This window comes from Panicum virgatum, chromosome 7N (genome assembly GCF_016808335.1).
Source record: "Panicum virgatum strain AP13 chromosome 7N, P.virgatum_v5, whole genome shotgun sequence".
NCBI classification, from domain to species: Eukaryota; Viridiplantae; Streptophyta; class Magnoliopsida; order Poales; family Poaceae; genus Panicum; species Panicum virgatum.
The window spans coordinates 25325456-25351412 of record NC_053151.1 but is presented as its reverse complement, the minus strand read 5'-3'; the positions used below and the strand labels follow the sequence as shown (position 1 = coordinate 25351412).

At 46.6% G+C, this 25957-nt stretch overlaps 1 protein-coding gene across 1 annotated transcript; it reads left to right on the top strand.

Moving 5' to 3' along the window:
* Positions 1-22441: 22441 nt before the first annotated feature.
* On the top strand, positions 22442-25865 carry LOC120683810 (mediator of RNA polymerase II transcription subunit 30-like). Its single transcript, XM_039965900.1, has 3 exons — positions 22442-22875; positions 24115-24192; positions 25429-25865. The coding sequence occupies exons 1-3, from the start codon at positions 22534-22536 to the stop codon at positions 25525-25527; spliced, it is 519 nt and encodes a 172-aa protein (XP_039821834.1). The 5' UTR covers positions 22442-22533; the 3' UTR covers positions 25528-25865.
* Positions 25866-25957: the final 92 nt, after the last annotated feature.

Here is a 25957-nt window from a genome sequence, read left to right as displayed (position 1 = left end):
CCATGCCACCCTCATAGGACCCCCTCTGTTACCCTTTCTGCCTCTGATCTCCACGGCCTCGTTCCCGTCCTCGGCATTATTATCTCCGCCATCTTTTGTCCTCTTGAAATGACCGAACCCACACTTAGGACAATTGTCAAGGTCCTCATACTCTCCACGGAACAACACATAGCTGTTCTTACATGCATGTATTCTTTCCACCTCTAAACCCAAAGGACAGATTATCATCTTAGCCTCATAGACAGACCCGGCCACTTGGTTTCCCTCTGGTAGCATGTCTTTTAGCAGATCCAATAGTTGTTTGAAACTTTTGTCGGTCCAACCATGACTTGCCTTAAGCTGCAGAAGTTTGAGATCACCAGAAAGCCGAGAGTACTTGTGACAACCAGGGTACATGGGTTTCGTTGAATCTTCGACGAATTGTTTCAGCCTCGATAATTCTGAAGATGTGTACACGCCCTGAAACTCAACATCTCTCAACATTTGATCAACATTGTTCACACGAGCAGCAAATCATCATAGTTGAAACCCGTAACTTCTTGGTCAGTCATTTCATCAGGCTGCATCACGCCCGATGGGAATGCTTCATCTTCCTCAAAGTCATAATTGCCGCATTCTTCTTCCCCTATAATAATGACAAATCAAGGACTGAATCCATTATGCTCTACCCTGTAACAATGAGAAATCAATGAGTCAAGTCAATAGTTAATCGTTTCACCTTCATTATGGACTTCAGCATGGCGTCGCGCTTCATCTTTGTCTTCATTAAGGCCTTCCTCACCATGCTTGTTCCAACACATGTAATTCTTTTTGAATCCACGTGTGATCAAATGATGAAAAATGTTGTCCCGTTGTCCAAACTTCTTCTGGTTCAGACAGTCAACACTAACCATTAACCCCACTTAGGAAGGTCTCCCAAACTCGGGGCTGTCTGTACATCCAAGTCCGATCAACCGCCATCTACAAGTTCCAAAAATAAATTATTTTGAAAGAAATAATATATCTTCATAGAATTATCAACAAGTATATTACACACAAGATGTTTTGTTGATTTCATATTGGTCAAATTTGTTCTATGAAACAAAGTGTTACAAAGGCTTCAGCAAAAACTTGAAAACATGGATCAACATGAGTATTTTGGTTGTATTTGATAAATATTTATTCTACTAGAGGTTTGCCAACTACTCAGGAGGATTAGGAGGCTCAAATTACATACCCTCTCAAGGTGCAGCTGTAGGAGCGGCGGTGAAGCGTCCCCACATAAGTAGAGACTAAATGTGATACAAATATGAGTCCCAGGAGGCTGATAACACATTTATTCATCAGATAGTTCAGTCACCGTACAATCCTCCGAGGAGGTGGACACTCGAGACAGACAATAACAAGAAGTAAAAACGCTACGGTGATACACTAAAGCACGATCCACATGGGATCCAGCTCGGGCTCAGAGTATCGCACCAGCAGAAGCATCCTGCAAAGGGCCAACACCACAGGCAGCGTTGGGTGCGGAAGCGACCTCTACTCGACGTCTTCAACCACGGAGTCCGGGTCTTCCTCTGAAGCAACAACATATATCGGGGTGAGTACAAAAGTACTCAACAAGTCCAACCTCCTCCACGGAGGGGGATATAAAGCATATGCACAGGATATATCAAGGATAAGGCTGAGGTTTATTTGCAGTAAAGCTAATTTTATGCAAGGGTTTATTTTAAAAATGGTTTTTCTTAAAACAATTCTTTTGCAATCGAGTGGGTTGATCCACACAGGATCCAATTTTTAAATTGCTACCGGACTCCTCATCCGCCGTAGCACACGGCACAGCTGCCGGACACTTTTCAAAACAACTCACACCAACACCATCCCTCCAAGAAAATCTAGTCATGTGACCAAATCGTAACTCGCCCAATACCGTGGGCACAGCTATTCGAATAGTTTTTAACTCTGCAGAGGTGTACACTTTACCCACAAGTGGGTACCACAGCACGATCACCTTAGTGTCGGTGCAGATCCCATCGAAGCCATTACCCACCTTAGCTAGACCTGAGTAGCCAATACGGGATCCACCAAGGGATCATTGACCTACCAACGAGGCCCAACCGGGGTATAATTCACAAAGATCTTATCCCGTCTCCTTGATCACCCGCTGCTCACCAGCTCTCCTGATGACTAACAGACTAGCTAGTGGGATTTATGCTAAGCCGTTGCCACACACAACGGTCGAGTTGTTGTACGATAAGTTGAGTTAAGTGAGATGACACATCAACTCGGTCCTTAATTGTGATAAGATGGATATCTCCCAACCTTGCTCAACCACATAGGTACGAGCACACCATTTGGCATCCCACACAGGAATCACCATCCATCTCATCTGAACTCATCTTTCTTTTAGTTTTCAAAATTTCCACATTCTCCCTTACCACACACTCACACATTTTCCTTTTATAAAACCAGTTGTACCATGTTTGATGTGTTGTAATTTAAGGTCCTAAGCATTCTAGCAGCGATTAACATCCAAATAGAATAAATCATATTTAGACATTAATCTAGGTGGTCAAGGAATGGTTATAACAAATCAAGGAGTGGCTATCCAATCGGGTTTTAGCAGCAAAACAATATGTTGTTTTGAAAATAGGCCAATAGGTTGTGTTTATAAAACTGGGACAAAAATATGCATCAAAGGATGAGATTGAACTTGCCATTCACAAAGCCTTCCAGGAAGTCCTGATCTAGGTACTGTCCTTTGGATTTGGGGTCGCGGTATTGGGGCACACTTGCTCGCGGTACTTCTCGTCGATGGGTTCTCCCTTGTTCACACCGTGGTCTACGGCACACACAAACAAGCACACAATAAAGAAAAAGAAATAAAGGTTTTATCGTTGAGCTCGAATCAGGAAAAATTAAGATATGGATATGCAAAGAATATTTTCGAGAGATTTTCTAATGGCATGGCTGAAATTATATTAGGAATGGCGTGGTAAATTTTCGGAGCAAACAGAGGATTTTTGGCGCATGAAATGATAGGCCGAAGAGGGGTTTAGGGGCTAAATAAGGATATAAGGGCTTCTTTGTAATTATTTTTGAGATGGCAAGGGCTTGATTAGAATTTCTAGGAATACATGGGTTACTCTGAAAAGGGGCAGGGGTATATTTAGAATTATTTCTATGTGGTGGAGGGTTCATTTGCAAATAGCAAAATAGGAAGGGCCTCTTTTGGAAAGCAACTAGAGAGAGGGGGGTTCTTTAAAGAAAACAGGAAAGGGCATGGGGTTTTGGGCAAAACCGCCCTTCTTCTTCCTCTCTGCCATGGCCAAAACAGGGGAGGGGGGAGGGGGCGCCGGCGGCCCTCGGGCCACGGTGGCGGCCGGGAATAGGGGAAAAGGGAGAGGGGAGCCAGGGGGTTCGATTCCTCTAGTTATTTCGAGCGGAGGTGACCTATGGGGGTGGCGCGACAGTGGTGGGCGGCGGCCGGCTCTGGCTTGCGTAGGGGCGGCGTTGTGAGCTCGGGAAGGGGTGCGCGATGGTTGGAGGGGTTGTGCGGGTCGAGGAGATCCTATCTCTGCCCTCACCTTGGGCGAAGAGGCAGTGAGGCGGCCTGGCCACTGCGGCGGGTGGACGTCGTCGGAGATGGTGGTGGTCGCGGTGCTGCGGGCATAGAGAGGCGGCTAGCGCTAGCAGGGGCGGTCGTGGTGATGGTGATCTGCGTAGGGGCCTATTTGTAGGCTGGGGCGAGGCGGGGAAGAGGGGGCGCGACGGCCGGCCGGCAAGCTTGCCTCTGGCCTTCAATGGCATGGGGATGGCTTGATGGCGCTGAGGCGATGGCGAGGTGACGAGGTGCAGGTGTGGACGGTGGCGCGTAGCGGGGGAGGCGCGGCCAGGGAAGGAGGGGCGCTGTGCAGGGGACGGGCGGCGACCAATGGTGGGTCGACGAGCAGCGGTCAGTGCGAGCTCTGTTTGTGAGCGTCGAGGCGGCAAGGGGGTACGGTAGTGCAGAGGGAGGACGCGCAAGTGGTGCAAGTGGGGGGAACAGTGGCCGGTGGTGGCATTGATGGGGGCGGCGCCGAGCTGCTCTGCTCGTGCAGCGCGTGGGAGAAAGGAGGGAGGAAAGGAGAAGGAAGAAAGAAGGAAAAAGAAAAGGAGAAAAATAAAAAGGGGAGAGGCGAAAAGAAAATAGAAGAGAGGGAGGCATCGGCGCGATTCGCGGCGGTGGTCGGCCACGCGTGTGCTGCAGCGTTCGGCCGATCGACGATGTGCATGTGGAATGAGAAGAGGCGGAACCAAGGAGGGGATGCTGATTGATTCGAGTGTCGATATGTGATGTGCGTGGAATGGGAAAACAGAGAGACGGTGTTGGGACGGCGGATTGCCGGGAAATGATTTCGGGAGATTGGGAGCTCGGTCGGGAAAGACTTTTGAAACGGATTGAGCTAAACGATGAAAAAGATTTTGAAATAGAATTTTTAGCGAGCAATTTATTTGGATGAATTTTTACGGATGTTACAAACCTACCCCACTTAAAATGAATCTCGTCCTCAAGATTCGGCTGGTTTCTAAAGAGATGGGGAAACTCCTTCTTCAGAGCATCTTCACGTTCCCACGTAGCTTCTTCTACTCCGTGTCTGCTCCATTGCACCATGCAAATCCATACTTCTGAGTTCCTTGTTCTTCTTGTGACAATGTCCAGAATTTTGACCGGTACCTCCTGGTATCACAGGTCTGTCTACAAATCTATTGCCTCCACTGGCACGTGTTTTGTCTCGGGTACCTTCAAACACCTTCTCAATTGTGAGACATGGAACACCGGGTGTATGTCTGACATTCCTTCTGGTAGTTGGAGTTGGTAGGCTACTTTTCGGACTTTCTTTAGCACTTGGTACGGTCCAATATACCGAGGGGCTAACTTTCTGTGTACTTGAAACATCCGGGTCCCTCGAATAGGTGAAACCTTGAGATAGACGAAGTCTCCTGGGTTGAAACTTATTTCTCGCCTTTTCTTGTCCGCGTAGCTCTTCTATCTGGACTGGGCTGCTTTCAACTTTTTGCAGATTTCTGCTACTCTTTCTTCTGCTTCCTTTATGAGGGCAGGTCCAAATAATGAACGCTCTCCTACTTCTGACCACATTAAAGGGGTCCTGCACTTTCTCCCATAGAGAGCCTCAAATGGAGACATGCCTAAGCTTGCTTGATAATTGTTATTGTATGAGAACTCTGCATAGGGCAAGCTCTGTTTCCAATCTTTACCATAGGTAAGGACACATGCCCTTAACATATCCTCCATAATTTGATTTACCCTTTCAGTCTGTCCATCAGTCTGCGGGTGATAGGCCGAACTAAAATCCAATTTGGTCCCCATGGCCTTATGCAGACTTTTCCAAAACTTGGAGGTGAACTGGGTGCCTCGGTCTAAAACGATTCTACTAGGCACACCATGCAGCTTTACTATATTATCCATATAGAGTTGGGCTAGCTTTTCTCCTCCATAGTTGGTCTGTACGGGTAGGAAGTGAGCGACTTTAGTGAGCCGGTCCACTATTACCCAAATGAAATCATAACCTTTCTGGGTCTTGGGCAATCCTACCATAAAATTCATTCCTATCTCGTCCCATTTCCAGACTGGGATAGGTAGGGGTTGTAGTAATCCTGCTGACTTCTGATGCTCAGCCTTGATCCGTTGACATGTGTCGCAATGAGCCACGAACTGGGCAATGTCTGACTTCATTCCATTCCACCAATACTTTTGTCCTAAATCCAAATATATTTTGGTGGACCCTGGGTGGATGGAATATGCCGAGTTATGAGCCTCGTCCATGATCATTTGCTGGAAGTCTCCTTCTTTGGGCACACAAATTCGATCCTTATACCACAAAGTTCCCTTATCGTCTACTCGAAAATCCGGTGCTTTGTTTTCTCCGGTATGTTTGCGAATTTTCATTAAATCCTTGTCCGAACCTTGGGCCTTTCTGATTCTATCCTCTAGTGTGGGCTGGACGTTTAGTGTGTGGCTGGAGCCTTGAGGGACAATGTGTACATTCAGTCGTGCCATTTCCTCTTGCAGATGAGCATCCCTGGGTCCATAAGATTTTCGGCTTAAGGCATCGGCTACCATGTTAGCTTTGTCAGGGTGGTAGTGAATTTCCACATTATAATCCTTGACCAGTTCTAACCATCTTCTCTGTCTGAGGTTTAGGTCTGGTTGGGTGAAGATGTACTTCAGACTTTTATGATCCGTGTATATCTCACACTTATTTCCAATCAGGTATTGCCTCTAAATCTTGAGGGCATGCACTACGGCTGCAAGCTCCAAGTCATGGGTCGGGTAATTCTGCTCATGAGACCTGAGCTGCCGGGAAGCATATACAACTACTTCCCTATCTTGCATAAGGACACACCCTAATCCTTGTTGGGATGCATCACAATAGACGACAAAGTCCCGATGAATATCCGGTAGGGTCAGCACTGGGGCGGTCGTCAACCTACTCTTCAATTCTTGAAAACTGTTTTCACATGACTCTGTCCAAGTAAATTTCTTATCCTTCCTGAGTAGTTCCATCATGGGCCGGGATATCTTGGAAAATCCTTCAATGAATCTCCTATAATACCCAGCTAATCCAAGAAAGCTTCTGATTTCACTAACATTGGTGAAAATATGACCAAAGAAAGATACTTTCTCAAGACAGAATTCACACTTGCTGAATTTGGCATATAGCTTATGTGCTCTTAGCTTTTCCAGAACCACTCTAAGGTGTTGTTCATGCTCTTGAGCACTCTTGGAGTAGATGAGTATGTCATCAATAAAGACTATGACAAACTTATCTAACTCATCCATAAATATCTTGTTCATGAGGTTCATGAAATAAGCAGGTGCATTGGTGAGTCCAAAAGACATCACAGTAAACTCAAACTGCCCATAACGGGTGACAAAGGCTATCTTCGGGATGCCACTTTCCTTAATCTTGAGTTGGTGATATCCTGATCTCAGATCAATCTTGGAGAAGTTCTTGGCTCCTTTTAGCTGATCGAAGAGATCATCAATTCTAGGGAGAGGGTACTTATTCTTGATGGTAACCTCATTCAGTGCACGGTAATCTACACACATCCTCATACTCCCATCCTTCTTCTTGACAAATAGGACTGGGGCTCCCCACGGGGATGAACTAGGCCTGATAAAACCACTTTGTTGTAACTCTTCTAGTTGTTTCTTAAACTCTGCTAGTTCTGAGGCTTCCATCCTATAGGGTCTCTTGGCAATAGAAGAGGTTCCGGGGATAAGTTCAATGACAAACTCTATATCTCTGTCAGTTAGCATTCCGTGGAGTTCTTCCGGGAAAACATCCGGGTACTTATTCACAACTGGAACTCCTTCTAGGGTTTTCCCATCCATACTGAAAACCATTGGGTCTGGTCCACTTCCCCGAGTATAGCAAATCACTTGCACTCCATCTGGGTTGATTAGGTGTACTACCTTGTTAGCACACCCTATGTGACCATTATGCAAGCTTAACCAATCCATTCCAAGGATCACATCTATTCCCTTAGACTTGAGTACTACTAGGTCAGTAAAATTTCTACCCCACTTAAATTGATCCTTACCCAGGAACAGCTTAGTCGACAATGTATGTCAGCCCAGGTGCTCAGGTTAATAGGGGTAGCTTTAGTAGTACCAAGCTTGAGGATATGAATGAATGTGATGCTCCAGAATCAAACAATACTGTTGCAAGAGATAAGCTGACTAGAAACTTCACCGAGCACTACACCCCTAGCTCTTAAGCCTCTTGTGCGTTGATGTGGTTAACGCGGGCTCGTCAAAATGACTATGGGGCCTGCCTCATCTGCTGGCTATTGTTGTTGGTGTTGCTGTCATTGCAGATGAGCACTCGGTTGGCACCTGCACAGCTGGCCTTGGTTTGCAGGAAATCCATCAACTTATCATTCATGCCTTGTCTGCGGGACCTTGGGCAGGTGATGGCATTGGCCAAAGCTTCTAGTAGAAGGGTCTGATTATTCATAACTTGTTCCCAATAAATAACTCCTTCATGCTAGCTTACTTCTTGTACCTTTTGGTTAGGGGCTTATCCTTGCACTCCAGGGTGCTTTCCCACACTTGGGGTTGTATTGGCCTGACTCAGGATGATTCTGATGGCACTCTTGGGAGGTATCTGCCGATTGGGTGGGACTCTCATGAGACTTGGATTGGGATTAAGGTGATGTTTAAGTTATTTATTTCGCATTTTCAAAAAGGCAGAATCCACATCCTGCCGATAAGCACACAGACTAAAAAACAACAAGCGCAAACAATTTCATTACTGCGAGGGGTACAACACTGGGGCAAGGCAAAAAACGCGTACTATACGTCCAGGTACAAAGACCACAATTAAGGGTACAACTTAAGCCAAAGGGGCTGGGAGGGCTTTTTCTAGGGTGGCTTCGAGACATGCTACTCGCGGGGCAAGCCTTCTTCGGAGTGTGCCTCCAGGGGAATGAGCAGTCCTTGCTCGCCGTTCTCTAGGTTTCCATTTTCCAAGGGTTGCTCAGCAGCTTCTTCTTCAACGGCGGCAGTAGACCCTTTAGGGTTCTCGGGTGGGGCTTGTGGGGTCCCCAAAAGTGGTCCCCATCCTATGATGGGCGTACCAAGTAGGATATAGTCTTCCCCAATTGCCGGGACTAGTGTTCCACTTCTGGACTATTCTTGCATACGTCAGTCCCGGGCCTGCCTGAGGCTCTCCTGGGCAACCGCTTCACTACTGAACGCGGCTGCGGCTCTTGCCTCGGCTTGAGCCACTCAGATCTGATGCATTCTTAACGCGAGCTCTGCTTGCTCAGCCCGATGGGTCTGCTCCCTGTTGGTATTTCTTAACCCTTACAAAGAAGTCCGCAAGCGCACGGAAATACCGTTGTAGCACTTCACCCGGGAGTATTTAGGGTATCATATTTTCCACGAGGAACGGAGGTGTAACGGCCTTTGAGCTAGTTCACCCTTGAGAACAAGAGGTAGGATAGCCTAGGCAGCATGGTTTATCTAAGGAAAAGGATCAAGGTAGGCTACGCTCTGCTGCTATTCGTTTACTTCGGGCACCGGTTTGACCCTGGTCTGCCAAGGAATATCCGGTATCGCTCTACGTCGAACCCAGGCAGGGGCGAGTGCACTAACCACGCAGACTGTCTCCATAGCAGACGGACAGGACTATCACCACCTGCTGTCTACCCCACAATGCCAGCTGAGCTCGAGACAAACAAAGGTAATCTAGGGCCTAGACACCACGTCTAATCCTTCGACTACTACTCTAGCGGCGATCAGGGTTTACCCGTCTTTATCAGGGGCCCTCTACTAGAGTATCCGTCACAAGAACGGACGATGAACCCGCAAACGAATAACAACAAAGAATAACTTTACCAAGAACATAACCAGAAGATAAACTCAGGTACTTACTCAAATGATTTGTACCTGTCAAGGTACAAGCAGAAGAAGGATGCCGACAAGCCGGCACTCCTCCACACTTCTCCTCACACACTCCCTATCCTAATCTACATCTTTTCCCCACCAAAGTGTATCTTGTATTGTGTTATTGTGTCTTGAATGGGGGGCTCTCCTCCTCCTTATATAGCCTCTCCAAGGGTGGATCCACGGTTAGACTTGCGAGGTGCCACTATGCACATCCGGGATGGATGTAGGGGAGCCGTGGGAGACTGCTAGAGAAAGGTAGGCCTGAACGGGCCCAACAAGGGGTCGGCCGAACCCTTTTTGTGGCCTTTTTGGCTCATCTTCGGTCGGTGTATTCCTTGTGGGCTCCTCGTGGGGATTGCGGGGTGCATTCCTGTAGATATGTGGGTTTGGCATGCCATTTGGGCCCAAGGATCCTTGTGTGCGCTGCTGTGTTCATCCGAAGTGTCTTTTCTCTTGGGCTTGGGCTAATTTGCTTCAGGATGTAGGCCCTCTAATTCTCGTGCTCGCGTAGAACGCTTCTGATGTGTACTTTTCCCTTTGTTTGAGCACGGTCTTCACCCGAATGCAGACATGGCTTCCTGTAAACAACGATTCACCAAAACTTGTGGAAATGATTAGTATCAAGGTCCTAATTCTAGTTTAGTGTTTGTTTTGGCACAGATGTTTGCAAAAGTTGACGGTCATTTTTAGCACTTAAGGACCATCAACAAGACCCCCACACTTAGCCCTTTACTCGTCCTCGAGTAAAGGTTGAAGGACTAAGGTGGATGCAACTCCTTTGAATGTTACCTGCATACAAGTTATTCCAAACTTCTTCCAATTTCTTGAAACTTTTGAGTGGCTACCATGATATCTTGGGTAATTGAAGAATGGAACAACATAGAATTCAGGTTCCTAGGTCTTCCTGCATAGAAACTTGGGTTTTTATTTTTGAAAAGAATGAATAGTCTTGCTCCTCAAATTATTCTCTTGAATCACACTTTATGTTTCAAATCCTCACCAAGACAATGTTGTTGCCTTCTTTTCTCCTATCATTTAATCAGGCTTATGTGGAGCTCAGGAAAGGAGTAAAGAGGCATGCTTGTTTTGCTTGTGTTGTTGAGTCAAAGACTAGATCCAAAAAGAAACGAGTCATAAACCTTGATCAAGATGTGCAAGTGTGTGGTGATATATATTTTTTTTCTTTTTGGGTGGACGATGTATGAACTCCTTTTCATGAACCGTCTCTCTCCTTTATTTTTCTTGGATGTGGGCTATCTTTTTCTCTTCTTTTTTTTTCTTGACATGCCTTGTGGGCATGTGGCATACCTTTTTTGGGTATGCATCTTTTTTTTCTCATTTTTTTTCATTGTCATGCCTTGTGGGAATGTGGCATACCTTCATTGGGTATGCATCTTTTATTTCTTCTTTTTTTGTATAGCCCACATCCTTGATGGTAACTTTAGAGAGAGAGAGAGAGTCATAGTGTGACTTGGAGTTTTATTTTGTGGTGGATGGAAGTGCTTGCTATCTTCCAGTGTAGAAGTATAGCATATGAGTGGGCGTGTACGTGATCTTGATCATGGGAGTATGAAAGGTTTCTAACATGGGTCGTAGAATTTGAGAAAGCTCAAAGCAAAAGGCAAGCTGCAAAAGGTTTTTCATGATGCCCAAACTTTGGCTCTGGTAGGATTTTATATTAATTTGAGGAGACAAGCTATTGCTGATTTTTTTTTTGAAAATAAATCCCGAGTCCTTTGCAAGAAAAAACATGGTTCCCTTCATCCAATCATATCACATTAGTCAATTACTTAGATAGCATGGGTTCCCTATGAAGATATATGTCCACAAGAACTAGAAAGAAAGCGAGGAATAAAGAGTATGCAAGATTATTCATGGAAGCGCATGGAGTGCAGGGAGGATTGGCAAGGTTGATTGAGTTTAGTTTTCATGATTAGAAAAGAAATTATTTAAACTCACAAACTTAGGGAGTTTGTGAAGGGTGAGTTGCACATACCATCGTTGAAGAAGGAAGAAGCGCGAAACGAAGGGAGTCAGTGGTGGCTTGGTCGAACCAATGGTTCGGCCAACCCTCCCTGGGTTCCTTCCGTCCTGTTCTTCAGCGTGTTGGATCGTTGATGTTGTGCACTGTATTTGGGGGAGAGATCTCGGACAGGTTTGCAATTGGTGGTTTTGAGAGATCTCCCCCACACTTATTCTTGTACCTGGCTTTATTCAAAAGAAGAACAAAAGTGGAGACAAGGGACTCTGCCGGTTCTGAACACCGGGGAGTCTAACTTTATTGAATAAAAGAATGCTTTCATGCTAAGTTTTTTTATTCATTTTAAATCATTTTTATTTTATTATTTTATTATTTTATTATGTATTTTTTTCATGGCAAGCTAAACATGATGGGTAACTTAGCAGCGTGGATACATGAGGCAATGATGCACGAGATGTGACTGATACTTACCTGGAAGAACTCGCCAAGCAATGAACAAAGATGCAAGGATGAAGCTTTATTTACATGAAGTAAATATTTGCATTTGTTCAGCTTGGTTTCTTGTGCATTTGCCTCCCCATTGGACTAAGGAGCGTTGTGTTGGAGTTATGTACGCTGCTCCTAGTATTTTTTTTTCTTTTTCTCGTTCCTGCAAAAGGTTAGTGGACAACAAATACTCGAGAGATGCATAAAGGACTTTGTTTATGGATTTGTTGTTCACATCCATGCCTTAACAAAAATTCAAAATCAAAAGTTTTATTTGGCATGGATCCCAAAGTGCTTGCCATCAAGTTCTTTCATAATTTTTTTTGAAGAGAGAGAGGTTTAGGAAAAGTGTTTTTTTTGTTCACCATTTTTAATGACCCAGAGCAAGGCCGAGATAAAATTGCATAAACATAACAAAGAGGTATTTCGACAACATACTCACCGTGATCCTTGAAAGGTGATCGGTACCTCCTTTGCATGTCGTGGGTTCTTGTTTTTGTGTTGAAGTGCATCTCGGGCCTTGTTTTATCTCGAGTGTGAGTTTAGCTTGAGGACTTACCCATTTGAGTTGAAATCTTTCTGTAGGGGTTAGTCCGCAAAAGATATACATCCGAAGTCTATGCTCGTATTACTCTAACAGTTCATTAATCAAATATGACGCCATGTCTTGTTTGATCAAAGAAGGCTATTTTAACCAAAGCACCATGCTTAATTTAAAAAAAGCCTATGGATGCCTCACGTGCAGATACATCCAAACCAAAGCATACAAAAAAGATCAAAGGAAGCATGCACTTATAAGACCAAGCTAAGCTTATGAAGAGATAAACATGAGTGAACGACAGGTGAACATTTTCTTACCTTTGCATGTACCTGAGTGTTCTTACCGGCAGGCATATGTGATGGGAGTATTGATGTTGCTGCAGCGGTGGCATGGTCACAAATGGTTGTCAATTATTCCTCCATATTGATGTAGGTTGAAGTGGAGGAAGGTATGTAGACCATGCCGACTCAGGTGGACAACAAGGCCAGATCTTACGCACGAGAAGTTTGTAGTAGATCATGGGCCTTGGTATCATGTTCATGGGCACAATGCTCCAAGATTGGGGACGCAAAGTATACCAGCAAGTGCCAATTGGAATGGAGCAGCAAAGGCCTAGAAGCGGAAGAGGAGCAATTCCTCTTGCTTGAATGCGCGCAAGGGCTGCTAGAGCGAAGCTATGCAAAGCTTGAACTGGATGAGAATTATGCTAACGCTTTGCAAGCGAGGTGGGAGCAAGGATGTGGAGCTAGATGGTGGGATGATGTCTATTAGCGTGCAATGCTATGGCCTAGAGGCACACACATAATGTGGCCCCTAGTCCATGTCGAGCCTACTAGCTCACTCTCACTTTCTGCTCTCTCTCTCCTCTCTTATTTTATTTTGTTTTTTTATTTTCACTCATATATTTTCTCTCTCTTTTTTTCTCTTTTCTTCATCATTTTTTTCTTCACTCTTTTTTGTTCTTTTCTTTTCAGCAAGGAAGAACCAGCACCATCCTTGGTACGGAATGAACCTGTTGAGGGGTGCTCACCGATCTCCCCCACACTTGGACTTTTGTGCCTTACGACACCAAAAGCCAAGTGTGTGATGTCGGTATCTCCAAGTGTATTCCGCCAACTGGAGGTACCAAGTGTGCAGTTGGTGCAGTTCTCATGTCCTCGTGCTTCGCATGCCCCTCGTTCTGAAAATGGTTACCCGAGGGTGCATAGAAACCGACAACATGTTCTTGCTTTTATTTGTTTAGTAGAAGAGATTTTTTAAGAGTCTGGGCTATCTCCCGGCAGTGCTTGTTTATGGTCACAAGCTCGACCATGGGGGTTTCCCTGTTGCAGCCATGATAGGTGATGTAAACCCCAGCTACACCACCGATTGTCGTTCCACCGATTCTAGCTGCAAGGTTAGTGCCAAAGCGCAACAAGATGTGCAAATTTTTTTATAACCATAAGCAATTACATCCAACCATAATAACATAGATTTCTAAAAAGGATGTAAACTTGTTGCACTTCCCTAACACAAGGGGGTGATGAATCTGGAGATTCATGAGAGTGACCTTGGGATTTCTGAATAGCGGAACTCTCATGCTCATGAAAATGGATCTCGTCTTTATGGGACTCCAGATTCGATCACTCAAGATGTTCATGGCCCATGAGAACATCAAGAAAGGAGTTTGAGGGCCAGAGGAACATTGCTTAGGCGTTGATGAAGGAGGTGATGGCTGCTTGGGGGAACGACGGTAGGTGCAAGGACATCACCTCCTCGTGGTGTCACCATCAGGAATTTTGGTTAAGATTGTGGTAACACCTGATCTCGATCCCTTCTGAGATTGCTGAAGAAGGTTTAGCTGGTGCTAAAAACTCCTCACCTAAGAAGGTGAAAGCAAAAGGTCTGGGCGAGGACTAGAACCAGCAATGAGATCATTCAAAACATCCACTTCAGTTCCTTGAATGCGGCATTGAGTGGTTTAAGAATGGGTGCGAATCTGAATTTTTTCAAAAGAAAAACTCCCCATCTTTTGACCACTCTTTGCACCAAATGGCCGTTAAACCCCTCGAGGTTTCTTTCTGGAAGTACTAAGGTTGGGAGGGATATCTGGAACTGGTGGTTTGTTCTGGCAGGGATAATTCGGGGTATTTTCTAAATTTTCAAAAAGTTTCTCCTCGAATTCACAAGGGAACTCCGAACAAAGCGAGAACGTTCATGGCCCCATAAATGAAAGAGAATGTGTAACTCTGTGGGCCATATGAACGATTCTGAGTTTGGGTCCCGAGGAAAATGAGTTTCAACTCATCCCTTCCATAGGAGAGAAACTTCGCATGGCAAAGCAATCCATCCTAAGCTTCCAATAGAAGTTCAATTGAAATGAAGAATGATTGTAACTTCTATCAGGCATCAATCAAAATCAAGGAGTAAGATGTGAATTTTGAATCACTTGATTCGATTGGCATCGATCGATAATCGAGGATAAGCAAGCGAGTTTAGTTTCATCCGATTCGATCGGCACAGCCCCTATGATCCCTTGACCAAAAGATGAGTCCTACGGACTATGACACGGTGGTCAACGTCGAGGCATATTCCTTGGTGGAAACACCTCGGATGTTATCTCGACACAGGAACATGATGGGGTTCCTTTTTTTTTTGTTTTTTGTTTTGGGTTTATTCCGTTCCCTTTTTTTCATAGTGCCTCTTCCCTGAGATTTTTGGTTGAAATAGATGAGTCATAAAAATATGATCCTCTTATTCCAACCACCCTTGAGACATGGTTCCGAGGAAGAATTTAGGAAGAAGACACTATAAGGGAATCTGGGCGGTTGGACCTGCATGAAGTACTTTTGCCCAAGATTCCTGCTGTTCAAGAGAGGTACCCTCAGCAGATTGAGATGAAAGCTCGAATTCTATTGGTGATAATCCTTGGTTGCTCCATGCACTCTCCTCCTAATGGGGCATCATTATGCAGATTGATGAGGGAGTAGTTTCTCAGAAAAGATCCAAGATTGCCTTCCCTCAAGTTGGATCTTTAAGCAAAAAACGAGCCTTCGGAGAGATCGTCAAGCCGTAGGCAAGCATGACCAAGCTCATGCTATGCCTAACGATTCCTCCTTGTGTGGGTTCTCACAGCTTAACCCTGAGAAGGAATTTTCCTGAACTAGCGCTATGAGAGTGGGATGAATCTCGTAGCCAGATGAGGAATGGGTTCCTAAAGAGATGGCTTTAAAGATTCACCCCGAAGGGTCGAAAGGTTTGTACAAGGATAACCTTTCTGGGGTAGCAGGGGCAAAGGTAGAGATAAGAAAACAAAAAGGAGACGAGGGTATTTTGGTAGTGGGGGTGAGGGTAGAAGAAAGAAAAAGAAAAGATTTTTTTTAAGATACAAGGGCAAACTAGGTTCGAAGACAACTACAGCAACCGCTCCCCGGCAACGGCGCCAGAAATGCTTGTTGGTTTTTCTTAACTCTTACAGAGAAGTCTGCAAGCGCACGGAAATATCATTGTAGCACTTCACCTGGGAGTATTCAGGGTATCGTATTTTCCACGAGGAACGGAGGTGTAACGGTCTTTGAGCTAGTTCACCCATGAGAACAAGAGATAGGATAGCCTAGGCAGCATGGTTTATCTAAGGAAAAGGATCAAGGTAGGCTACGCTCTGCTGCTATTCGTTTACTTCGGGCACTGGTTTGACCGTGGTCTGCCAAGGAATATCCGGTATCGCTCTATATCGAACCCAGGCAGGGGGGAGTGCACTAACCACGCAGACTGTCTCCGTAACGGACGGACAGGGCTGTCACCACCTGCCGTCTACCCCACAATGCCAGCTGAGCTCGAGACAAACAAAGGTAATCTAGGGCCTAAACACCACATCTAATCCTTCGACTACTACTCTAGTGGCGATCAGGGTTTACCCGTCTTTATCAGGGGCCCTCTACTAGAGTATTCGTCACAAGAATGGACGATGAACCCGCAAACGAATAACAACAAAGAATAACTTTACCAAGAACATAACCAAAAGATAAACTCAGGTACTTACTCAAATGATTTGTACCTATCAAGGTACAAGCAGAAGAAGGATGCCGACAAGCCCGACACTCCTCCACACTTCTCCTCACACACTCCCTATCCTAATCAACATCTTTTCCCCACCAAAGTGTATCTTGTATTGTGTTATTGTGTCTTGAATGGGGGGCTCTCCTCCTCCTTATATAGCCTCTCCAAGGGTGGATCCACGGTTAGACTTGCGAGGTGGCACTATGCATATCCGGGATGGATGTAGGGGAGCTGTGGGAGACTGCTAGAGAAAGCTAGGCCTGAACGGGCCCAACAAGGGGTCAGCCAAACCCTTTTTGTGGCCTTTTGGGCTCATCTTCGGTCGGTGTATTCCTTGTGGGCTCCTCGTGGGGATCGCGGGGTGCATTCCTGTAGATATGTGGGTTTGGCATGTCATTTGGGCCCTAGGATCCTTGTGTGCACTGTTGTGTTCATCGGAAGTGTCTTTTCTCTTGGGCTTGGGCTAATTTGCTTCAGGATATAGGCCCTCTAATTCTCGTGCTCGCGTAGAACGCTTCTGATGTGTACTTTTCCCTTTGTTTGAGCACGATTTTCACCCGAATGCAGACATGGCTTCCTGTAAACAACGATTCACCAAAACTTGTGGAAATGATTAGTATCAAGGTCCTAATTCTAGTTTGGTGTTTGTTTTGGCACAGATCTTGCAAGAGTTGACAGTCATTCTTAGCACTTAAGGACCGTAAACACTCCCTTATGACGCTGGCTTGCTCATCAAAGAGATGATCCAAGGAGGCTAGGTAAGTGGCCACTTGGTATAGGGGGTCCTCTTCATGGCAGCGCCGTTCCAGGCTTCTCATGCGAGCCTCCCAAACTGGGGTTCTAATAGCCGGAGGAAAGAACCTCATCGGTGTGGGGGCGAGGTGTCCCTCAAAAATCTAGCACAGATAACGGAGCGCCTTTCTGACGACCAAGGGATAGGTGTCTTGGTACCTAAACCCCGTGGTGGTCACTCGCCATGGCTGGATGTCGGGGTAGCAGTCACTTTTGGTGATGACTAGGATCACCCTCTAGCGGAGGGTACCATGGTGCTCGTACTCCCTGCAGTAGTACCTTGGGCGTTCCGAAACACCAAGACTCTCCAGTGCATTGATCAAAAGGCTGGGGAAGCCATGTGCAGTTTGGCAAATGCCCTGGGTCCATCCTTCCTCAGCCATCTGGAATAGGGCAGGAGTTAGCGGTGAGTGTTTGTGTGTGGAAAAAAAGGTTAAACAAGGAAAGTCCTGATGTGGAAAGGCTTGAAAAAGGGTCTCGATCCTAGGGGTCACGTCCTACGGCCAACCTACGGCTCTGATATCACCTGAAGCATCCCCACATAAGTAGAGACTAAATGTGATACAAATATCAGTCCCAGAAGGCTGATAACACATTTATTCATCAGATAGTTCAGTCACCGTACAATCTTCCGACGAGGTGGACACTCGAGACAGACAATAACAAGAAGTAAAAAGGCTACGGTGATACACCAAAGCACGATCCACATGGGATCCAGCTCGGGCTCAGAGTATCGCGCCAGCAGAAGCATCCTGCAAAGGGCCAACACCACAGGCAACGTTGGGTGCAGAAGCGACCTCTACTCGACGTCTTCAACCACGGAATCCAGGTCTTCCTCTGAAGCAACAACATATATCGGGGTGAGTACAAAAGTACTCAACAAGTCCAACCTCCTCCACTGAGGGGGATATAAAGCATATGCACAGGATATATATGGATAAGGCTGAGGTTTATTTACAGTAAAGCTAATTTTATGCAATGGTTTATTTTAAAAATGGTTTTTCTTAAAACAATTCTTTTGCAACCGAGTGGGGTTGATCCACACAGGATCCAAGTTTTAAATTGCTACCGGACTCCTCATCCGCCATAGCACACGGCACAGCTGCCGGACACTTTTCAAAACAACTCACACCAACACCATCCCTCCAAGGAAATCTAGTCATGTGACCAAATCGTAACTCGCCCAATACTGTGGGCACGGCTATTCGAATAGTTTTTAACTCTACAGAGGTGTACACTTTACCCACAAGTGGGTACCACAGCACGATCACCTTAGTGTCGGTGCAGATCCCATCGAAGTCATTACCCACCTTAGCTAGACCTGAGTAGCCAACACGGGATCCACCAAGGGGTCATTGACCTACCAACGAGGCCCAACCGGGGTATAATTCACAAAGATCTTATCCCGTCTCCTTGATCACCCGCTGCTCACTAGCTCTCCTGATGACTAACAGACTAGCTAGTGGGATTTATGCTAAGCCGTTGCCACACACAACGGTCGAGTGGTTGTACGATAAGTTGAGTTAGGTGAGATGACACATCAACTCGGTCCTTAATTGTGACAAGATGGATATCTCCCAACCTTGCTCAACCACACAGGTACGAGCACACCATTTGGCGTCCCACACAGGAATCACCATCCATCTCATCTGAACTCATCTTTCTTTTAGTTACCAAAATTTCCACATTCTCCCTTACCACACACTCACACATTTTGCCATCTTTTATAAAACCAGTTGTACCATGTTTGATGTGTTGTAATTTAAGGTCCTAAGCATTCTAGCAGCGATTAACATCCAAATAGAATAAATCATATTTAAACATTAATCTAGGTGGTCAAGGAATGGTTATAACAAATCAAGGAGTGGCTATCCAACCGAGTTTTAGCAGCAAAACAATATGCAATTTTGATAATAGGCCAATAGGTTGTGTTTATAAAACTGGGACAAAATATGCATCAAAGGATGAGATTGAACTTGCCGTTAACAAAGCCTTCCGGGAAGTCCTGATCTAGGTAATGTCCTTCGGATTTGGGGTCGCGGTACTGGTCCTCGCACACTTTCTCGCGGAACTGCTCGTCGACGGGTTCTCCCTCGTTCACACCGTGGTCTACGGCACACACAAACAAGAACACAACAAAGAAAAAGAAATAAAGGTTTTATCGTTGAGCTCGAATCAGGAAAAATTAAGATATGGATATGCGAAGAATATTTTCAGGAGATTTTATAATGGCATGGCTGAAATTATTTTAGGAATGGCGTGGTAAAGTTTTGGGGCAAACAGAGGATTTTTGGCGCATGAAATGATAGGCCGAAGAGGGGTTTAGGGGCCGAAGAAGGGTTTAAGGGCTTCTTTATAATTAATTTTTGAGATGGTAAGGGCTTGATTAGAATTTCTAGGAATACCTGGGTTACTCTGAAAAGGGGCAGGGGTATATTCAGAATTATTTCTATGTGGTGGAGGGTTCATTTGCAAATAGAAAAATAGGAAGGGCTTCTTTTGGAAAGGAACTAGAGCGAGGGGGAGTTCTTTAAAGAAAACAGGAGAGGGCAGGGGGTTTTGGCCAAAACCGCCCTTCTTCTTCCTCTCTCCCGTGGCCAAAACAGGGGAGGGGGGAGGGGGCGCCAGCGGCACCTGGCCGGCAGCCCTCGGGCTACGGCGGCGGCCGGGAGGAGGGGGAAAAGGGAGAGGGGAGCCAGGGGGTTCAATTCCCCTAGTTATTTCGAGCAGAGACTACCTGTGGGGGTGGCGCGACGGCGGCGGGTGGCGGCCGGCTCTGGCTTGCGTAGCGGCGGTGCTGTGATCCCGGGGAGGGGCGCGCGGTGGTTGGAGGGGTTGTGCGGGTTGAGGAGATCCTATCCCTGCCCTCACTTGGGCGAAGAGGCAGTGAGGCGGCCTGGCCACTGCGGCGGGCGGAGGTCGCCGGAGATGGTTGTGGTGGCGGCGCTGCGGGCGTGGGGAGGCAGCTAGTGCTGGCGGGGGCGGTCGTGGTGACGGTGAGCTGCGCAGGGGCCTATTTATAGGCTGGGGCAAGGCGGGGAAGAGGGGGCGTGATGGCCGGCTGGCAAGCTTGCCGCTGGCCTTCAATGGCGTGGGGACGGCTCGGTGGCACTGAGGCGACGGCGAGGTGATGAGATGCAGGCGTGGGCGGTGGCGCGTAGCGGGGGAGGCGCAGCCAGGGAAGGAGGGGCGCTGTGCAGGGGACGGGCGGCGACCAATGGCGGGTCGAGGAGCGGCGGCCGTGCGAGCTCTGTTCGCTGCGATTGCGGCAAGCACGAGCGTCGAAGCGGCAAGGGGGTACGGCGGTGCAGAGGAAGGACGCACAAGTGGTGCAAGTGGGGGGGGGAACGGTGGCCGGTGGTGGCGCTGATGGGGGGGCGCCGAGCTGCTCTGCTCGTGTAGCGCGTGGGAGAAAGGAGGGAGGGAAGGATAAGGAAGAAAGAAGGAGAAAGAAAAGGAGAAAAAGAAAAAGGGGAGAGGGGAAAAGAAAAGAGAAGAGAGGGAGGCGTCGGCGCAATTCGCGGTGGCGGTCGGCCACGCGCGTGCTGCGGCATTCAGCCGATCGACGACGTTCACGCGGAACGAGAAGAGGCGGAACCAAGGAGGGGACGCTGATTGATTCGGGTGTCGAGAAGTGATGTGCGAGGAACGGGGAAAAAGAGAGACGGGACAGGGATTGGTACTGGTGTCGGGACGGCGGATTACCGGAAAATGATTTCGGGAGATTGGGAGCTCGGTCGGGAAAGATTTTTGAAACGGGTTGAGCACAACGATGAAAAGATTTTGAAATGGAATTTTTAGCAAGCGATTTATTTGGATGAATTTTTACGGATGTTACAGGCGGGGAGGGTACACGATGGCGCGACGGAGCCACGTGGTGGAGCCAAGTGCTGCCGGAGGGGTCGCCGGTGGAGCCAAGTGGAGCAGAGGTGCCGGCGGGGTCGCCGGTGGAGCCAACTCGCAGTAGAGGCGGCCCGAGGTCGCAGCAGAGCAGCGGCGATCGACGGTGGTGGAGCCAGACGGCCCGGGCAAGCAGAGGCACCGCCAGCGGTCACAGAGCAGAGCAGAGGCGCCGGCGGGCGCAGCAGAGCAGCGCGGCAGTCGCCGGTGGTGGAGCCGGAGTGCGAGCAGTCGCAGCAGAGGCACCGCCGATGGGCGCAGCAGCGGCAGTCTCAGGGGCGAAGGACCGCTGGCGCCGGGATCGAGAAGCCACAGTGCTAGAATGATGCTGCACGTCAATCATTGCTATAGTGCTCCACGTCAATCATTGCTAAACAATTTGTAACGGGCATTGAGCAACATACGTAACGGGTCCTCCCCAACGTTACGAAAATAAGACATCGGTAACGGCCATAGCAGACCGTTACTCATGTTTGTGCCATTCGTAACAGTGTTTAAACCAACCGTTACAGATTTTGGTATTTTTAGTAACGGACTTTAAGAATCCGTTACTTATAATGACCCCATTCGTAACGGTTGCGTGCAGAAACCGTTACGGTCCAGAATCCAATAACGGGCCTTAGTCAAGCCTGTTACCATTGTGGATTATTAGTAAGGGTGTTGTGGTGGCGTGGTCGGGCTGGGGCCTGTCAGGATTATTGGTAACGCGCGTTGTTTGAGGTCCGTTACAGTTTTACTTCTCTATAACAGGCTTCTAGCGTCCGTTACCAATGCCGTGTTACCTATTTGAGGTTTTCATGTAGTGTGATTGACGGACCAAGAAAATATTGCTTGCTTTAGAAATAGTAGAGATTTGTTTCAGTAGCTGCACATGGAGTACCAACTGATACAGAACTACCACTCTTTGTATCACAAATTCACAAACAGACCTTTTATGCACAAACACCTTTGCACTTGTGATATTTAAAGGCAGTACCCACTCTTAACATCTTAGTTGCCTTTGGTTATTCGTGAAGTTCCCTTCTTCTCTCTATCTTGGGTCCATTAAGTTTCCTCTCCTTCAACTCGTTCTAAGGAATGATTGTAAGTCTATTTGAACTTTTTACTACTCCTATATAGCAATCTGCATGTAATCTTCTAAAGAATTTGTCATGAAATAATCTGCATGTAATCTGCGTGTCGAGTAGCCAGAACGGACGGTTATCGACGGACTCGGCCCATTATTATTTTGTTGAAAATGTACTCGGCCCATTTTCCTTCCAAAGAAAGTACTCGGCCCATTGTCAAGTAGGAAGTTTTCCCTTCCGGCCGCAGTACATCGGCGGCGGCGAGGTAGAGTTCCGGTGAGGCTAACCGATGGCCTCCGAGGCGGCGCGGGGGCGGCAGGAGCTGGCGGCGGAGGGGCAGCGGCACCTGGAGGAGACCATCGCCGCCGCGTTCCAGATCCTCGTCTCCATGAACGACGAGCTCTGCAACGCTGGCCTCTGGTCCTCCTCCTCAGTCTCCGCCGCGGCCGCCGCCGGGCCCCAGTACCAGCACTCCGCTACTCCGCCGCTGCCACACTCCGCGGACTCCGACGCCGCTGACGCAGGGGGCGCGCCCGGTCCCGGCGGGTTGCTCGACGAGGCGAGGCACCGGTACAAGTCCGCCGTGGCGGCGCTCCGGGCGTCCATCGCCGCTGTGTCATCCTGCGCACAGGTAAGAGCTTCATTGACCAAATAATTGTACTGGTGCTTATATTGGAGAAACTCCGAGTCTTTGAGGTGAACTATGCTGTGATAGTGCCAGCCTTTTGTTGTGAGATCAGGGTGTTGTGGTTCAAGGGGGCCAAAAATTAATTTTATTACAACAACCATTTTGGCCAAAAATTAATTTTATTGCAACAACCATTTTAGATGTTTGCAATAGGCGTTTTGATGTGAGATCAGGGTGTTGTGCTTTAAGGGGACCAAAAATTAATTTTATTACAACAACCATTTTGCCAAAAATTAATTTTATTGCAACAACCATTTTAGATGTTTGCAATAGGAATGACTCCTGTAATGTAATGGTATCAATAGTACCGAGGCAACTATCCATAGATATAGTGATCGCGCTGTCATGTGGACAATAAATGGATGCTTACTTGGTGACACAGTTATAAAGATGAAATTTCATGTGAACTTGCGAAGTACATGCTATGTAAGAGCATCTCCAGCAGTTTCCCAATAACCAGCGGTAATGTCCCAGTATTTCTTTCATGGTTATTGGGGGAATTGCTTTTGCAGTTTCCCAATAGTCTCATTGTAATCCAACTACCATATCAGGAGAGTGCAACTCCCCCTTCTTTGGGGAGAGTTGGTGTGAATTACTGGTTTGTCCCAATGATTGTTGGAAAAAGTGAAAGATAAAGGGGATCTGTTGGAGTACTATTTTTGCATGAACTCCCCCAGTATGGTAGTTGGAATGGGGAATGGGGATCTGCCGGAGATGCTCTAAGACAGAAAATAATCTTTTTCTGACTAGAAAAGAACATTATTGCTGAGCTAGGGTTTGTTGCCATGAGTGGTGCAAGGTGGTGCTACTATCAGTGTACTTTATTTAACATGATCACTGTATGGGCTTTTATTTAGGATGAACTGACCAGTAATACACTGTTTTTGTTTAGCTGGAACTTGTCCTTCGTATTAATATTGGTAGTTTACCTTAAAGGGAAAAAGCTTAATATTATCCTTGCTGCTGTGCAACCAGCACTCATTTGTCAAGACTGTTATTTCCATACTGTTCCCGATGAAATTAGTTTGCAGTGGTTCTGATTTGGGTAAAGAAAAATGGTAGCTGAAATTGATCTTGACTTGTTGATTCTTCGACTTATAGCTTCTCTGAAATCATGCTTCTTTTGATTGAAAAGAAATTTGTCACATTTCTTTGATGATGTTGCATGTTTTCACTTTTCAGGACATAGGATCAACAGAATCTGAAGCTCACCACGCTGAGATTGAGAAATTGGAAGAGCGTGCATCTGCTTTGAGAAAGGTACTAGCTTGTAAATGATCTAGTAAGTTTAGTCTATGCTATTATATTCCTACTGAAGTTGGACTGCTGCGTTGATCTTATTTGATTTGTCAAAATCTTTTTTTCTTATGGGGGGTCCAGATTTATTCCGACAAATGTTCATGTTTGTTATTTTAGGTGTTCGGGTAATAACTTCCAAGTTTCAAAATTGAAGTGATTCCCATTTTTTTAGTAAATTCCCTCAGTGCCATAAAAATTTTGATACCTTCCCTCAGTACCATAGAAATTTTGGAATTACCCTCAGTGCCATTGAATCTAAGAATTGTCCCCTCGGTGCCACAACCGTTAGGAAGCTGTTATGGTACAGTTAATTGGTTATGGAAAAGACACATTTGCCCCTCCAAAAGAACGAAACAAATTTGGCTTAGTTCCCTCAGTTAAATTCCAGGTTCATTTCACATTCCAGGTTATTTCACAGTGAAATCGATGATCCTAAATCCAGTAAAAATGATGTCTCACATAGAGATGAAAAAATCATATATATTTCCAGCTCCTGTATCTTCCTCAGGAGCTCCTCCGCTGCCATTACCGGTGGAGCGGTCGTTGCTGTATCAAATGGCAAGCATCAGTGGCCAAAATGGCGCATTTGGAGGCTTCCACGATCCACGAACCTCCCAAAATGGCACCTTTATCAATTTCTTGAAGATTCCTTTGACCCTGGAGAACAAAGCAATGCCTTTTGTTCCTTTCCAGGCAATCTGGTGAGCAAATTTGTCCCAAATCTGCTTCCTGGAGCCCCTTCTGAGCTGGATTTCAGAGCTACTACGCCTCCTAAGAAACAGAGCAAAAATTCATAAATGGGAGGAAAAAGCAGAGGCTTCCCCTGCAGGAGTTCTTTGATCCCCTGCCCGCGCGAGGTGCTGCGAGCTGCCTGCTCGGGGGGCAGCGCTGGCTGATGGCTGCCGTCAAGGGGCCGCTGGAGGGATTCGCCAGGGGGTGCCGGGAGGGGATTTGTGGGCGCGGCCGCGCGGGGCAATGGGGTTCGCGATGGGAGGGCCAACGGGGAGAGGAGCAGGCCACTGGGAGGATTCGCGGGTGCAGGGCGACAGGGGGATTCGTGTTGGGAGGGCCAACGGGTCCATCGCCGCTGTGTCATCCTACTCAATTTGCAACATATGATATGTACTTTTCTAATCTACGCACCAAACATACGTTCCACATGTACTACTGATCTTTCTAACATGGGATCTAATGCAGGAAATTGAAAGCAAAAACAAGCATGTAAAGCTCCTCATGGATCAGCTCCGGGAGCTAATAACAGACATATCGATGTGGCAGAGCCCTTGCTCGGTGTGAAATGTAGGAGAGGCCACCAGGGGTGGATGCATGTTTAAGGATTGTGCATGCTGATTTGCTAACCTCTTGGAAGGGGAAAACAGATGGTATATGACAGGATTGCGTGAGAAGTAGGATGTTTTTCTAGCAAGGGTGGAAACATGGACAAATTATGGATAAGTTATTGATGCAGATGCAGATAACATGTATGTTGGACGCGGATGCTGTTTTTACATAACAGTATATATATGCATATCCTTTGCAACTCCTGTGAATCTTCAAGACTAGGTTTTTGTGAAATTTGGCTTCTCACGTGCAAATATGCAATGCAACTTCTTTCTGCTGACTGAAATTGATAATTGTGCTGAGTTTTATTGGTATGGCAAACTCTATATGAATTGTGATATGACTTATACAATCTAGCATCGATGCTTAGCGGTTATGGAAACTC